We start from the raw sequence: 16,655 nt of genomic DNA on the forward strand, positions 1-16,655 counted from the left end.
CAATTCTTCGGAACCACCACCAAAATCCAAGATCTACTGAGGTCTGCAAAGACTAAGTTTCCTCTGGAAGCAGATGGAGTGTACAAACTCAGCTGCTCTGGTTGTGACAAGGTTTATGTAGGCCAGACAGAGCGGACGATTTCCAAAAGGATAGCAGAACACACATTTTTTTTTATTTTTTTTTATTGTTTAACTTATAACATTGTTACATTGTACATAAAATTAGGTAATAATAAGTAATAGTGTAAAACATATGTTGTTGAAATTCTACTCCACTGAAGAGTGCTAGCTCTTGAGCTTGGCGTAGGAGTTATTTGACAATTATTTCATGTTTATATCAGTAATTAACATTATTACAGTACAATAAATATAAACTTAAAAAGGGATTGTGACGTTAATTTTTGTTGTAACATGAATTGAAGTTATAACATTTGATAGGTGATATTAATTTTTTTTAAAGATAAATTTGACCTTCTTTTTGAATAAAATAAAATCTGGTATTTTTTTCACTTCTTCGGGAAGACTATTAAAATATCTTATGCCTTTGTAAATGTAGTTATTGTGCATTTGTTGTGTTGAAAATAGAGGAATTTGGATGTTAAAATTATGCCTTAAGGATGAGTTAAATTTTTTTTTTTTACTACAGTTTCTTTATATATTTGTAATATTGCATCTTTTTTATAGAGGTCTTCAATTTTTGGTACTTCGAAAATTTTTAACAATGATGCTGAAGAGAAAGTTGTTTTTTTTTTCAAAATAACTTTGATAATTAGTTTTTGTACCACTTTAACAGAGCTTCAAAATTTTTCATATGCACCTCCCCACCCAATGATTCCATACTGAAGTAATGATTGGACTAGTGCGTAATAGACTTTTTTCAGGTTGTTTATCTTGAGAACATTTCTTAATCTAATGAATATATAGATACATTTTCTAATGCGTTTAACAAGTTCACATATGTGTCTGTTCCATTTCATATGTTGGTCTACAATTACACCGAGGTATTTTATTTCAGTTGTTTGGTTTAGTATGGTACATGATTTATTACAAACATCTTTGTTACATTTTTTGTTGTGTATTATTATATGAATGTTGGGGTTAGTTTTGAATTTATTTATTGTGAATGGTATATAAACTGTTTTTTTTGCGTTAATTGTAAGTAGATTTGTATCGAACCAGTTTTTTAGAATTTGGATGTCATTATTTGCATTTTCATTTACAATTTTCCAGTCATTACCTTTAATTATGATAATTGTATCATCTGCGTAAGATATAACTGTTCCACTGAGGTTTTGTTTGAAAATATCGTTTACGTACATGATAAAAAGTAAAGGACCCAAAACAGTACCTTGTGGTATCCCAAAATCACTTGTGAGTGGTAGACTAGATGCGTGATTAATTTTTACAACTTGTGTTCTTTGGTGAAGATAACTTTTTAGCCAACTTAATGCTGTGTCATTAAAACCTACGATCTTTAATTTTTGTACTAGTTTGACATGAGATATGCTGTCGAAGGCTTTTTGGAGATCAACAAAAATACCAACACATTTTAATGTTTTGTCTAAAGCGTCTTGTATGGTACTAGATAATTTAGCGATGGCGTTTTTTGTGCTTTTGTTTTCCATGAATCCAAACTGATTTTCATGAATTATATTATTAATCTTTATGAACTGAGTTATTCTTTTTTTGGCAATTTTTTCAAATATTTTTGCAATGTTTGATAGTAAAGAAATAGGGCGGTAATTGGTTGGTTCTTCCGGATTGCCGGTTTTAAATATTGGTATAGTTACAGATTGTTTGTACATGGATGGAAAAACTCCGCTTTGAAAACTTGTATTGATTATATGAGTTAATGGTTTTGATACTTGTGTTTTTATACATTTCAGTGTTTGTATTGTGACCCCATCAAAACCAGGGGCAGAACCTCCTTTCATACCTGTAATAATTTGTTCAATTTCTTCTGGTGTTGTTGGTTGAAATAATTCAAATTTATGCTCATTATTTACTGTAGTATTTGGGTCATTTGGGGTAAGGCCTTGTTGGATTTTTTTAGCGAGGTTTTTTCCTACATTAGCAAAAAAATTGTTAAATACATTTGCGGCTTCTAGAGGTTTATCTTTACAGCAGATTTTTGAATCATTATGATTTACATTGTTGATTGTTTTATTTTTTAAATGTTTTTTTATCGACAATTTCATTTATGATGGACCAAATCCTTTTACTGTCATTTCCAGATAATTCAAGTTTTTGTTTGTAGTAGTCATCCTTTGTGTTTTTTATTAGATATATAAGTTTTTTTTTATAAGCTTTGAAATGTTTTTGTAATGTTATATTTTCCGGTTGTTTTGTATATTGTTTGTAGAGTGTTTCTTTGTGTCTAATTGAGATGATTCATCCGTGAGTTATCCATGGTTTGATTGACTTTAGTTTTGAAGATGTTTTGTTAGATTTAATATTTCTACAAGCATTTATGTGAAAACTCAGTTTTTTATCAAATATTTTGCAGCATTCTTCTACATCGTTACATTGATATATTTCTTGCCATTCTTTTTCGTTACTTAATATTTTAGTGAGAGAATTTATATTAATACTATAGTTGTATTTATCAGTATTATTAACGTTCGTTGTGGTTGGTAATGAGAGGTTTTGATGTTTGTAGTCATAATTAAATATACATGCAAAATGATCCGTTACAGATGTTTTAATTACCGCAGATGATATATTTTGTATATCTTTGGTGTTTGTGAATATGTGATCGATACAAGATGGTCGTTGTCCGATAATGTTTCTGGTGTATGAATTTATACATGAAATGTAATTTAATTCTGCTAACATATTTAAATAGTTATCTTTATCGTTAGAGGAGTAGTCATTAGCGATATTTAAGTTAATATCTCCGATGAGTATTGTTTTTTTGTTTCTATGTTGTTGTAATATTTTTTTAAATTCTTCTATGTATGTGGTTATAGCAGAAGAGTGTGTCCGATAAATAGCAATGATATTAAATGAATAATTCATAAAATTTATCTCTAAGTTTAATAAATTGACATTATTCACCATTATTTCATTTACACTTGTGACAGCGTAAATATTTGATACAAATATGGCGACGCCGCTATTTCTGTTAATTTTAAATTTTGTTGCATAGTACGAGTAACCCGGTATATTATAATTAATTTCACTCGATGAATGCGTTTCTGATAATATTATACAGTCAAGTCTATTTAATAGTTGTTATTAGAAATTCTTGGAAATTTTTTTCCAAAGATCTAACGTCATGTGTATTATTATTAGGCTGGCTGTAGGTTTTATATCTATAAAATCGTTTGTATTATTTACCGTGTCAAAAATCCTTTCGTCTATTTTATATGAATTATCTATTGCGTTTATTATAAAGTCGTTCATTTTGAGGTAGTAATAAAATTAACAATAATGTTGGCGCTGGGAATACACTTCACATTTGCAATTATAATATTATATGTGTTGGCTTGTACATTATCACTGCGTGTTAACTTTTTGCGGGCGGGCTTTTCGTAATATTTTTTTGAAAATATTGTGCATATTATTTAGGTTTTCGTTACACTTGTAATTAATAATATGCATCATTAGTCGTAATCGATGCGATCCCTCGCAATTTTCAGCATTTTGTTTCTATAGTTGCACCTAATACTGTTGGCTGCGTGGTCCGTGGTGTTTTTTTCTCCATATTTAGAATTTTGTCTGGTGCAGTTTACACATGCTGGTACTGTTTTTTCTCTTCCCGGACATTTTGAAAGGATGTGATCGCCCATGCAGTGTGGGCAAATTGGAGGGCTGGTTCGGTGTAGGCATCTTTTAGCCGAATGCATGAACATACAGCAATGAAAACATTGAGTCAGTGGATCGCAATCTTCAATTTTTACTCGTTGAAACTGTATATTTAGTTTACCGAGTGCAAGGAGACTTTTTCGCATTTTGCCACTAGTTTCCATGATGTAGCTAGTGAACTGGCGCTGCTTTTCGTTTATGTTTGTGTTTTTTATCTCCGTTATAAGTGTGATTTTGTTGTCTTCACTTTCCTCGTAAACATCTTCAATTCCTTCGTTCTGGGTAATTATTCCGCAAACTATTTCGTCTTCAGTAAGATTGGATTTTAATCCTTTTATTATTATTTTTGGTCTTTTCTTTTGAATTTCATTTACCACCAAATCGGTTTTCAGTTTTTTTATTTCGGGGGTTAAGGTATTTGCATATTCCTTTTTTGGGCATGATATTATTATTTTTTCTTCTTTTGTTTTTCTCAAACCATTTATTCCTGTCTTTATGTTGCTTTAATTTATTTCTTTTTTTATTATCTTTTCAATTTCTTCTGCTTTAGCATTATTTTTGGTCGACGAAATGATGATTGAGAATCTCTCTTCTTCTCGAGGAGTGACTTTGGTTGTTGATAATACCTGTGCATAGGATGGTGTTGATGCGCTTTTCATTATTTTTTCAAAGTTTCCCACCATTTGGTCGTTTTTTTCGATAAGTTTGTCTTGTAGTTGAATTATTTGTTGTTGCATTTTTAATATTTCAGATTTCACTTCATTGTCAAGATCAATAATAATTTTTTCGATATTAGTTTTGGTTTTCGAGTCTTTAACGGTTTGTATTTTTTGAACTTCATTTTTTAGCGTATTCAACAACTCTTCTACCGTCATGAAAGTGTTACGTTGCGGTGTAACGAGAGCGCGAAGACAGTACCGTGCGGGCTGCCGTTACGAGCGTAAGATTAATACTGAGACATGTGTCACATCTTCGGATCTACCGGATGTGCCCTGATGATGGACACTGCAATGCTGTCCGAAACGTCGGCTAAAGAAGGAGTTAGCGCAACACGGCATAACACCCCAAAAACAAACAACAAAAATAAGCGTGCTAAGTTTAGCTCAAAACGAGTTTTAATATTTTTTCGAAAATTCGGTTTTCCTGAAAATCTACATACAATACTATAAATAGCACTCTGGTATACCCAAAAGCCACGAGCCAACACTGCTCCTCATTGCCCAGAATACTAATGAAGGGTAATAATGTGAATTTTTCAGTGGACATCTTCAATTTATCATCTACATACAAAAGATTGGTAGTATAATTTATCATTGAAGAAGAGTATGATTTAAAATCTATTAGTCATACAATTTATGCACGCATTTTAAAAAGACTTTCTGAATTTTCATTAATATTAATATTAAAATCGCCAGCATCGAAACAGGTTTTATCTTGTAGTGTAAATAAAATATTTTTCATTTGGTTCCTAAATAATAAAATATTGGATTCGTGTGTTCTGTAAATGGCAATTATATGATTAATATATTTATCGAGTTTTATTTCAATTAGAATGCAGTTAGTAAGAAATATCGGGTGTTCTAAAATAGTGACAATACTGAATTTAGTATAAATGAACACTGCAATTCCGCTATTGTTATTAATGTTTATTGTTGTCGGGATGAAATTACAGTTTGGTAGGTGATAGGCGGGAGAATCATCATTTGTGAATGTCTCTGTTAACACTATGCATTTCGGTTGAATTTTCAAATTATTGATTTTAATAATGAACTCATCGAAATTGCTGGATATACATCGAATATTTTGGTGAATTATTGATAAACCGTTGAAATTTGGGGGAAAACATAGTTACAAGTATTAGTGGTTGTACATTCGTATATCCGAATTTCGAAAATATTTTCTAATTTATTGTTTTGATATGAAATCAAAATTTTTAATAAGTATGGTTGATGGTTTGTTTTTGGGTAATATCAGTTTATTTCGAATCGTACTAGATTTTTTGTTGAGCAATGTTTGACATGAAATTTCTTAACTTAATTTCTAAATGTTTGGTAGGTGATCTGTTGGGTAATTTAGTTTTTTCTTTAGATTGGAAACCCACTAGTTGGCACATTTGGGGGGCGGTCCAGATTTTACATCCCTGGTATTGGTGGTCTTCGGCGCAGTGCATACATTTTGGATTCTTTATTTTATTAAGGCATTTATTTGCAGTATTTCCAAATCTCAAACAGTGGTAGGATTGTGTTAAAGCATTGCAATATTCTATATATATTCTGAAAAATCCTAAATTAATATGTTTTTTCCTTATGAGGAAGTTTCTCATAATTCTGTTTGTTTTAACAATTGTATTATGACACCTGACCTTCACCCGAAATATTTCTTGATATGGTTCTGCCATTATTTTGGCAAACTTAGTCTGCTAGGAATTCTTCTACCTCTAATATTATTCGTTTCAAAGCCTTTAAATATTACAGATGGTATTTTCCTTTATTTATTTTTCCTATATATCAACACCTTTTTTAAAATGTGTTTTGTACTAACATATTCTTGTATTTTCTGTTTATGTATTTTTATATTGTCTTTTTACACCCTCTAAATGTGTTTTGTGCTTATATATTATTGCTTTCCTGTTTTTGTTATATTTATATTAATATACAAATTATATTAGTAATTTTCCAAAAAACTTTTGTTTCTGTAATAACTATATTTATTTACATTATATATTAATCATTAAAAAAAACTTGCATTAAAATTTATATTTTATGCAATACAACCAAAGTAGGAATCGTTGCTCCATTCATAAAAGACCAAAGAAATTCGCTTTTCTGATAAGGAAACCATGACCTTAAATATAAAATCTTGTTTAATACATTTGTATAAATTTTACTTATGTTAAAACGAAATACAAACATCCACTGTGTTTTTCATTTTTCTGTTAAAGCAAGGAAATTTCAAAATTCGATACTTTCGTTAAAAGCATATAACATATAATACGTGAATATTATTCATATTTCATATTTGATAACCTTATAATAGTTCTGCATTAATTTAAAAGCTATCAAATTTTAAGTCAGTTTTGTTTATTTTTACGACAGATTGTTTATCTCAGAACAACCAGATTTCACCTGACAGCACTGTCCTGAGAAAATAAGCTATAAATAAAAATACTTTAAGCTCATTTTCGCATAACATCACTTTGTCGAATGGATCTTTCTTATTGTGAGGGAGTATTTCCACATTTCAAACATGTTTATTTTTATAATCATATTTTTGTCTTGTGATTGGGGTAGGCTCCGAATAAGAATTATATTGTCTACGGTTAAGCCGTTTTTTAGTTTTTTCTATCCTGTGTGACGTAGTTTTTGCAACACATAAAATTTGTCTATTAGCATATCTATGGTTAAATAGAAGACTAATTTACTTGGTACAAAAAGCCCGAAGATATCGATCTAGTGAGTTGTTTATTTATGCTACGGCCTATCTGTCAAATGAACAAGACGCTTTACAGCTTGATGTGTTGTAAATATCAAATGTGCAATCCCTTGTGATCATTGAACAGCTAACTGTGAGTAAGAAGATAATGTGAGTACCCATTTACTTTAAATATTACTGGATTAATCCGAGAGTTATGCCATCGATCGTGTTCCATATTCTGTGTTCAAATTAATTGAGGTTATGTGCGTCTTCACGCATTGTGCCTTACATACCATTTAGTTTAGTTAAGCGGTTTTATCAATCTGGTTGAGTTAAGCCGAATGTTGAACCATGTGGAGATGCGTTGTATGTGATATGTGGCGTGGCTATTAAGGAGAACGGTTAGAACATCTAATCACATAATCGTTCAACCAAGTTGGATCATCTGTATCGTGGTTGAATCAACCTTTCTCAGTCGGCATAGGGAGCCGTCGTACGTAATTGTTTGTAAGCGTACATTTAACTAATAAAATAAAATAAAAAATGTCAGGCATGACAAAAGGACGTGAAGTTTTGAAGGATTATTTGAGATTATAATGTATAATGATTTGACTAACTTTGGGTATACTTCAAGCAAGAATTGCTCTTATAGAGATGCCAGGAACGAAGTTCTTGTTATATTTTTGGATAAGTTCAAATGTATTTAAAAGTATGTAGCGAATTAAACAGTATGATTGGAAAATTTATTACATATTTTTAATAAGCATTTACTTTGTGAATCGTCATAATTTATAATAAAAGATATAAATTTGTTATAGACCACTATAATTTTAATTGTACTGTACCGGTTTCGGAAGCACCCTTCTTTCGTCAGGAGAATATTAAAAGTTTTAATATTCTCCTGACAAAGGAAGGGTGCTTCCGAAACCGGTAGAGTACAATTAAAATAAAAGTGGTCTAAAACAAATTTATATCTTTTATTGTAACATTTATTCGTTCACAGAATTTAATTCGTTCCTTGAGCCATTTTTGTGTCGAGGTTCGTTTTTTTTTTCCTTTCAAGCTTATGGTTAACGAAGCTTCAAGAGCGGTCACATTTTTTTTATGAAGTAGGAGTCATGTTGTATGTACTCTCCAGATAAAAAAAAACTGACCAAATGGCGACCCATAATCTAACCTATACCGTATCGTTACCTAACCTAACCGAGCCTAGTGGTATTTTTAAAAGGGGACAAACTTAGTATTGGGTTTCCATTTGAGTTGATTTTATTATTGATGACTTGGCCATTAATGTTTCGCAAATAAGTTTTTAAATATAAGATTCTTCGAATTCGCGAACAGAAGGTTCAAGTTCCCTTATTATTAGAGCCTTGCTGTACTTATTAATTAATATTTATTAATTAACCAATTACCATCACATAACAGCAGTGCCATGGACCTTCCCAACCAAGAGAATTTTTCCATCAAGACGGAACCAGGATACCAGGAAGTAGGCGCAGGTGAAATGCCGTATATGGATATAGACATCCACCTTCCGGATGTAAAGAAGGAATGTTTGCAGTATGCTGGGAGTGTTCAGCCAACTAGTAAGTTGCATTAAGTATATTATCACAAAGTAGTTTCAGACGACGCAGTCAGGACAGCTGCTTGTTTTCTCCTTCACCTCTTGTCGTCCATCAGTACGTTTCATTTTACATTTGTCATATTGCTTTGCAGGAAACTGTCGAACTAAGAAAACGTGAAATGTTAATTCCTAGTTCTTCAAGCAGTTGCCATGCCATATTTTACCACTTAAATAAAGTATCTCTTTTAAATGTTCTCCATTCCAAAAATAATTTAAGATTATAAGATTTGTATGTAAAGTGTATTTTTGTGTTATAAAAGATCATTCTATATCATGACTTATCACGGTGATATCGGAATTTTTTTGTCCTCCGCTGTTCGTGTCTCTAGAAAATTCCTGTGCTGAGATGAGCACATTACAATTCTAAGTGAACTTAATCAAATAAGTACATTACATAACATAAAAAGATGGATTATATCGAATATGGGCTTTCTAAGGTATGATGACCGAATGACAGAAGCTACGATGAGAGTAATCCAAATTCACCTCTCTCAGCTACTATACACCAACAGACAATGTATAATGTTAATAAGTGAAAATAATTACAAATTTTCCTTATTTACCCTTCCTTCGTGATTTTTCAATAGTATATTTAATGCATTCGTTAATGGTATCGTCATTTTATTACGAAAATTATTTAATTTTGTTTTTCACTAGCACTTTCTCGGAAATGGTCTTTTGCAGTCTAAAGTTCTTGTTAAAACAAATATTTGTGTTAAAAAAAGTTTTTCTTACAGGTAATCACTTGGGGATGACATTTTTTATTTGTTTTGTGGTTAAAAAGGGAATTATTCTTTTAAATAAATTATATTGTATTAATTGCCATTGAAATTTGTACCCGCAAAGGCTATGTTACTGCAAACAGCTGGACATTCAGCAGATCTTTACATATTATTGTGATGATGTTTTGTTATTCCAGGTAGCATTAATGTGGAGACTGTTCCGATCCAGGCAGGACACAGAGAAGAAGACGGAGGTGGGATTCCTTATACGGAAATAGACATAGACCTGCTGGATGTTAAAAAGGAATGCTTGGAGCACTCTGAAAGTATTACCCAGACTTCAGGTAAAATTACTTTTGTTGTGTCTGATTTGTTTTTATAATTTTCTTGTTTTTTAAAGAAATAACTTATTTAGCTTTATCTACCATCTTTTCAGGCTTACTATCGGACCTGAAGACGCATCCTGGAGGAAAACCTTATTCATGTTCGTTCTGCAGCTATTCATGTTCTCTTAAGATAAATTTGGCACGTCACATGTTTACCCATACTAGAGAAAAACCTTATTCATGTTCCTTCTGCAGCTATTCATGTTTTCAAAAGGGAGATTTAAAACGTCACACGCTTACGCATACTGGAGAAAAACTTTATTCGTGTTCCTTCTGCAGCTATTCATGTTATGATAAGAGAAATTTAAAACGTCACATGCCTACGCATACTGGTGAAAAACCTTATTCATGTTCGTTCTGCAGCTATTCATTTTCTCAAAAGGGACGTTTAAAACGTCACATGCTTACGCATACTGGAGAAAAACCTCATTCATGTTCCTTCTGCAGCCATACTTGTTCTCAAAAGGGAAGTTTAAAACGTCACATTCTTACCCATACTGAAGAAAAAACTTATAAATGTGCATTCTGTACCTATTCCTCTGCTCTTAAGGGAAATTTAATTCGTCATATGCGTACCCATACTGGAAAAAAACCTTTTTAGCCATAAGATAAAACCCATAGCGATTTCGTTGCAACATAATTCTAAGAATATAAATAATATTTGTCACATTAATTTCTACCATCGTAAAATTAATAATAACAGTAGCATACAATTACTTGTCCGTACATTCATTGTGCATCTAAGAATTGTGGCTGTTAATTATTGAAACCCATTTCTGTACCCAACCTTAGAATTTACTATGAATTATTTATATAAAAATCTTATAATAATGTGATTTGACTTTCGTGTTTGTCTACGTTGATTTAAAAAATTAAGTTGTTGTCAAACAAGTATTTGTGAATTGTATCGAAATGCACTTTTTTATTTTGTGGAACACAACGCTTGTTATAACCTACGTTTTCGTAGATAACGTTAATTTATATATTTAGTTGAAATAAGCTATTGCTTAACAATAATAACTAAAAGATTAATTCATATTCGTACGCAATATTTTTTTAAATATAATTAAAGAGTTCACAGAATATAATCATTTATATTTACTAAAATAATTCGCATAATAACTTTTGACCGCTTTTGATTTTTTTATGTTTCTCTTCTATAGAAGCAGGCGCTCGTGTTTATAAAAGTGGTAAGCATTAATATAAAGAAAAATACGTGTTTTTAATTAATTATGATTTACGGAAATAAGATTATTAAAAAATATATTTATATATAAATAAAATAAATCAAATTTATATCAATTATGAAGATAATTTCATCATTTTTGTATTTTTACACAGAATTTTTCTTTAATCGCTTTTAGTGGCTGTTTATCGTTTTCGATTTTTTGACATATTCGGGTGGGCTGTTGAAGCATTTTTTCCTCAAATATATGTAAATAAATAGTAAATATATGTTGAGCAAAAGTGGTGTTACATTTTTGTGTTTGATATATATGTTTTTTGTAAGTATTACCAAAAGCTTGAAAAGCTCTTATTATGTTTTCTTTTATTATTTTAATAATTAGGTTTTTTTCGGAAAAGATCATTAAATTTGAAACTGTAAACTCTTCAAAATTCTGGTGTATTGGATAATCTCTTGGTTTTTTATTATTAAACTTTGTACACTTTCAACAGCGAGTAGATTTATTTTTAAAACCTTCTCAAATATTTTTTTAATTGTGGCGATTCTAGGTAAAATAATAAAAAATATGTTTTTATACATCAACACAGTTCGACAACAAATGCAACAGCAAATTAAAAAAATTCTTTGGTATAGACAGAGAAAACACCTGGAGAAGAGCCGCCTTGCATGTTTTCTATTATATGTTGTATTTCGGATTCATTGGTTTTTTAATAAACGGATAGTGTATTTCGGTTTTGTGTATTACTGGTTGCGGGTTTAGGCATGTGTAGAGGCTTAGAGATTTTTTCAGCGATATTATTTCCCACTTAAGAAAAATATATTTTTTAAATTGTTGCTGTTTGTTTAAGGCAGTGTTTCCCACGATGGGCGAACGCCCCACCGGTGGGGCATAACGCCTCATAGGTGGGGCATAATGCCTCATAGGTTGAGCACCGGTAGGTACTAAAGTCTAGAGCAGTGTTTCCCACGGTGCGGCATAGCGCCTCAGAGGTGGGGCATAGCGCCTCATAGGTTGAGCACCGGTAGGTACTAAAGTCTAGAGCAGTGTTTCCATAGGTTGAGCACCGGTAGGTACTAAAGTCTAGAGCAGTGTTTCCCACGGTTAGGCATAGCGCCTCAGAGGTGGGGCATAGCGCCTCATAGGTTGAGCACCGGTAGGTACTAAAGTCTAGAGCAGTGTTTCCCACGGTGGGGCATAGCGCCTCAGAGGTGGGGCATAGCGCCTCATAGGTTGAGCACCGGTAGGTACTAAAGTCAAGAGCAGTGTTTCCCACGGTGGGGCATAATTCGTTTCAATTCAAATGTCAATTCGTTTCCTATGGTGGTTTTAACTCTAACGCGTATCCTACAAACTCTGGTGTGCCGCAGGGTTCCAATTTAGGACCCTTATTGTTTCTAATTTTTATAAATAATATTCGGGGAAAAATCAAATTCGTCCGTTTTTTACTTTTTGCAGATGATATTAAACTGTTCTTAAGAATAAGATCATTAGAAGACTGTAAAAAGCTCCAGGAAGATATAAATGCAATTATTGACTGGAGTATTGACAGCAAACTCGGTTTCAACTTCCAAAAATGCTCAGTTATGTGTTTTACAAGGTCACAAAAGATCGTATATTTTAATTACAAAATGAAAGATACATCACTAAAGCATACGGTGACTTATAAGGACTTAGGAATTGTGTATGACGCTCGCTTAACATTTCACGCTCACATTGAAAAGATCTGTAAATCAGCTACAAGAATGTTAGGTTTTGTCATACACAATTCAAAGGAACTGACAAACCTTGCAGTCATTAGGCTGCTTTACTTTAGCTTAGTGCGTAGCATTCTCGAGAGTGGATCTCAGGTATGGGGGCCAGAGGACACTGTCTATGTACTAATGGTCGAGAAAATTCAAAAGAATTTTTTACGATACCTCTATATGAGAGAGTTTGGTTTTTACCCATGGCTGTTTCCAACAGCATTTATCTCGGGAATGCTGAATATCTGCAGCCTTAGTTCCAGACGGGACGTCGCATTATTGATGATGGCTTACAAGCTTCTGAATGGTTTAGTATCAATTCCAGACATTCTGTCAAAAATAGGACTTTATGTCCCGGATAATTTCACGAGAGGCCGCCAACACAGGCTTTTAATTCTTCCCAGGTCCAGAACTAACTTACCAATGGTGATGCCCCTGGGAAGACTCACTAGGTTAATTAACTCCCTTCCAGCTAACTTGGATATTTTCCATATGTCCTACAACGACTTTAAGCGCGAAATATTGTATTTGTTTTAACTGTATACTTATGTATAATTTTTTTTCCATATTTTGTTTACCGCTTTTGCATATGTTTTAACTGTATACTTATGTATAAAATTTTCTTCAATAATTTGTTTACCGCTTTTGCAATGTATTGGTTTTTGTACTGTTTTTGCAAATAAATAAAATAAAATAAAAAAAAATAAAAATAAAATAGCGCCTCAGAGGTGGGGCATAGCGCCTCATGGGTTGAGCACCGGTAGGTACTAAAGTCTAGAGCAGTGTTTCCATAGGTTGAGCACCGGTAGGTACTAAAGTCTAGAGCAGTGTTTCCATAGGTTGAGCACCGGTAGGTACTAAAGTCTAGAGCAGTGTTTCCCACGGTTAGGCATAGCCCCTCTGAGGTGGGGCATAGCGCCTCATAGGTTGAGCACCGGTAGGTACTAAAGTCTAGAGCAGTGTTTCCCACGGTGGGGCATAGCGCCTCAGAGGTGGGGCATAGCGCCTCATGGGTTGAGCACCGGTAGGTACTAAAGTCTAGAGCAGTGTTTCCCACGGTTAGGCATAGCGCCTCAGAGGTGGGGCATAGCGCCTCATAGGTTGAGCACCGGTAGGTACTAAAGTCTAGAGCAGTGTTTCCCACGGTGGGGCATAGCGCCTCAGAGGTGGGGCATAGCGCCTCATAGGTTGAGCACCGGTAGGTACTAAAGTCTAGAGCAGTGTTTCCATAGGTTGAGCACCGGTAGGTACTAAAGTCTAGAGCAGTGTTTCCCACGGTGGGGCATAGCGCCTCAGAGGTGGGGCATAGCGCCTCATAGGTTGAGCACCGGTAGGTACTAAAGTCTAGAGCAGTGTTTCCCACGGTGGGGCATAGCGCCTCAGAGGTGGGGCATAGCGCCTCATAGGTTGAGCACCGGTAGGTACTAAAGTCTAGAGCAGTGTTTCCCACGGTGGGGCATAGCGCCTCAGAGGTGGGGCATAGCGCCTCATAGGTTGAGCACCGGTAGGTACTAAAGTCTAGAGCAGTGTTTCCCACGGTGGGCGTACGCCCCACCGGTGGGGCATAGCGCCTCATAGGTGGGGCACCACGCTTCAGAGATGAGACACGTAGGCATTCCACATAAAGGGGAATACTCATCGGTCATACAAAAAATGCATGAGATGTACAAAATTGAAATATACGCCAAATTGTACTTAAAATATAATGAAACCCGTTAAAATTTCAATTATTATCTAAAAACACAGAAACTGTGCGAGATGTAGCTTTTTTTTTTTTTTTTTTTTTAATTTATTGAAACATATAAACAAGGTTACAATTTTTTTTAACCATATAAACATCAATATATCAATCACTCTCCTAATAAAGCAGCTGCTTGTGTTTAGGAGAGGACAACAAAAAGATTTTTACATTTGTTTAAATTAAACAAAAAATATTAGTAATAAAACAAAAAATAAACACAAAAAATAACAATAAAAGTAATAAAAATATAGGTTAGTTAATAAATGATTCAAAGAATTTAAAAGGCAAAAACATATTTCTAAACAATAAGTAAAGTTATGAGGTGGTACAAGAGTATTTTAATTTAATTTTTTTTTTTATATATACTATGTAAAAAAAAATATATACACTATATTATATATTTATCCCCTCTCGTACTATGTTGATCTCGCGCGACGGTACGCCAGGTATATGTTGATCCGTTTGCATTTGTTGATCCACCCCGGATATGTTGATCCACTACCCAAGCTGGCATACATATGTAAATCCCTACAGATCAACTTGTGTCATCGAGATTTAGCTGTAAGCCACGCCCATTTTTCGGTCGCATATACATTTTACACGATTTATTTTGTTGATCTATATATTTCTGACAAACTTGACCGCTTGCATGTGTTGTAACTTGTAACCGCCAATTTCGCGCGCGTTGTGGTACTTTTTAGATTTCGTTAGAACATCCATATTCTATGAAAATGACTCTGTACTTAAAGAGGATAGACTGCCTCACGCGTATTTATATTGAAATGGAACTTTCAAAAACGTCAAATCCATGCTTAAAAAATCTTTTGAACTTGATTAAACAAAAATGTTACTTTAATGCATCATTTACTACGTTTCGTGACTTAGCAGGGGTGCCCGGGTTCATGGGGTGAGATTTGTCTAAGTCATTTTATAAGAGAAATTTTGAACATTGATTGAATAAAATTTTATTTTAATGTATCTTTTACCATCTCTCCCGACGTAAGTTTCTTGTAATGATTAAGTTGAAACAAAGCGTAATATCCATAATATGTGCCTATTAAAATTGCGGTGATTAGATTGGTGAGAATTTAATTTTTCAAATTTTAAATTGAAATTGCTGAAAAATTTATTCCAATTTGTTTTTTACTAAGCATGGCTAAAGTCATTTCAAGCACCGATTCCAACCAACGATGTTTTAGTATATGTTCGTCAATCAACAGGAGCCATAATTTCTGTACATCAGAGCCCTCGAGAATCATTACAATTATGTGTACCGCCGCCCCGGGAGCCATTTATTAGATAACCAATACACCTATCATTAGTCACCGCCAACGATTTAGCGAGATAGTTGTTTATTTTTTGTATTTTTTTACATCGTCTCCACACAGGAGGCCATAAGGAAAATCGTAACCCTCAAGGCCTATGTCATCTTTGTGAATGCTGTGTTGGGGGTATTTTGAAAGAAAGGAAGGTCAGTGAGTTCTGGGAAGGAAATAGGTATGGATGGGTGGGTAGTATTCTGGGGGTCAGTGTGTTCGAGTGATAAACATAAGATTCCAACTCTCCTACTGCGTTGCAAGGCGATGCGTTGAAAGAGGATTAATCGATCCGGCCCACCACGCATTTGGTAGGCAAGCGCATCCGCCGCCAAGAACCGAACAAACCTCACCCCATAAACCCGGGCACTCCTGCTAAGTCACCAAACATATCAAACTAAGGTGGCTCTCGACTAGCAATCCGAAGGTCGCGGGTTCAAATAAATTTTATTAAAATTAATTTGCACTATTTTACAATTAGTGTTTGGTTATATCTGAATAGCCAGGTACTCTCCCACCTTCCTCCTCGTCATCTCCTTTGAGGTCTCCTTTGAGGATGCCATAGTCTCACTGGCTCCAGACGGAAGTTTTTGTAAGTCTCCATATTCAAATTCGGCGGTATGATTTTTTTATGTGACACCTCTCACTAGAGCGCCCCTGTCTTTACACGTTAAATACATAGAAACTATGTCGCCAACCGGTTGGGCAGCGTTATG

The 16,655-nt window shown here is 33.7% G+C and overlaps 1 protein-coding gene across 1 annotated transcript in view; it reads left to right on the forward strand.

The window, feature by feature from the left end:
* Window positions 1–12,032, forward strand: part of LOC149413985 (uncharacterized) — a 45,450-nt gene extending 33,418 nt beyond the window's left edge. The window contains exons 6-9 of the mRNA XM_089643957.1: window positions 8,647–8,761; window positions 9,765–9,821; window positions 10,252–10,303; window positions 11,992–12,032. Of these exons, the coding sequence (XP_089500083.1) occupies window positions 8,647–8,761; window positions 9,765–9,821; window positions 10,252–10,303; window positions 11,992–12,032 (265 nt within the window). The remainder of the gene's footprint in view (window positions 1–8,646; window positions 8,762–9,764; window positions 9,822–10,251; window positions 10,304–11,991) is intronic.
* Window positions 12,033–16,655: the final 4,623 nt, after the last annotated feature.

This window comes from Hesperophylax consimilis, chromosome 20 (assembly GCF_061612785.1).
Source record: "Hesperophylax consimilis isolate HC1 chromosome 20, BYU_Hcon_1.0, whole genome shotgun sequence".
In the NCBI taxonomy this organism is placed as follows: domain Eukaryota; kingdom Metazoa; phylum Arthropoda; class Insecta; order Trichoptera; family Limnephilidae; genus Hesperophylax; species Hesperophylax consimilis.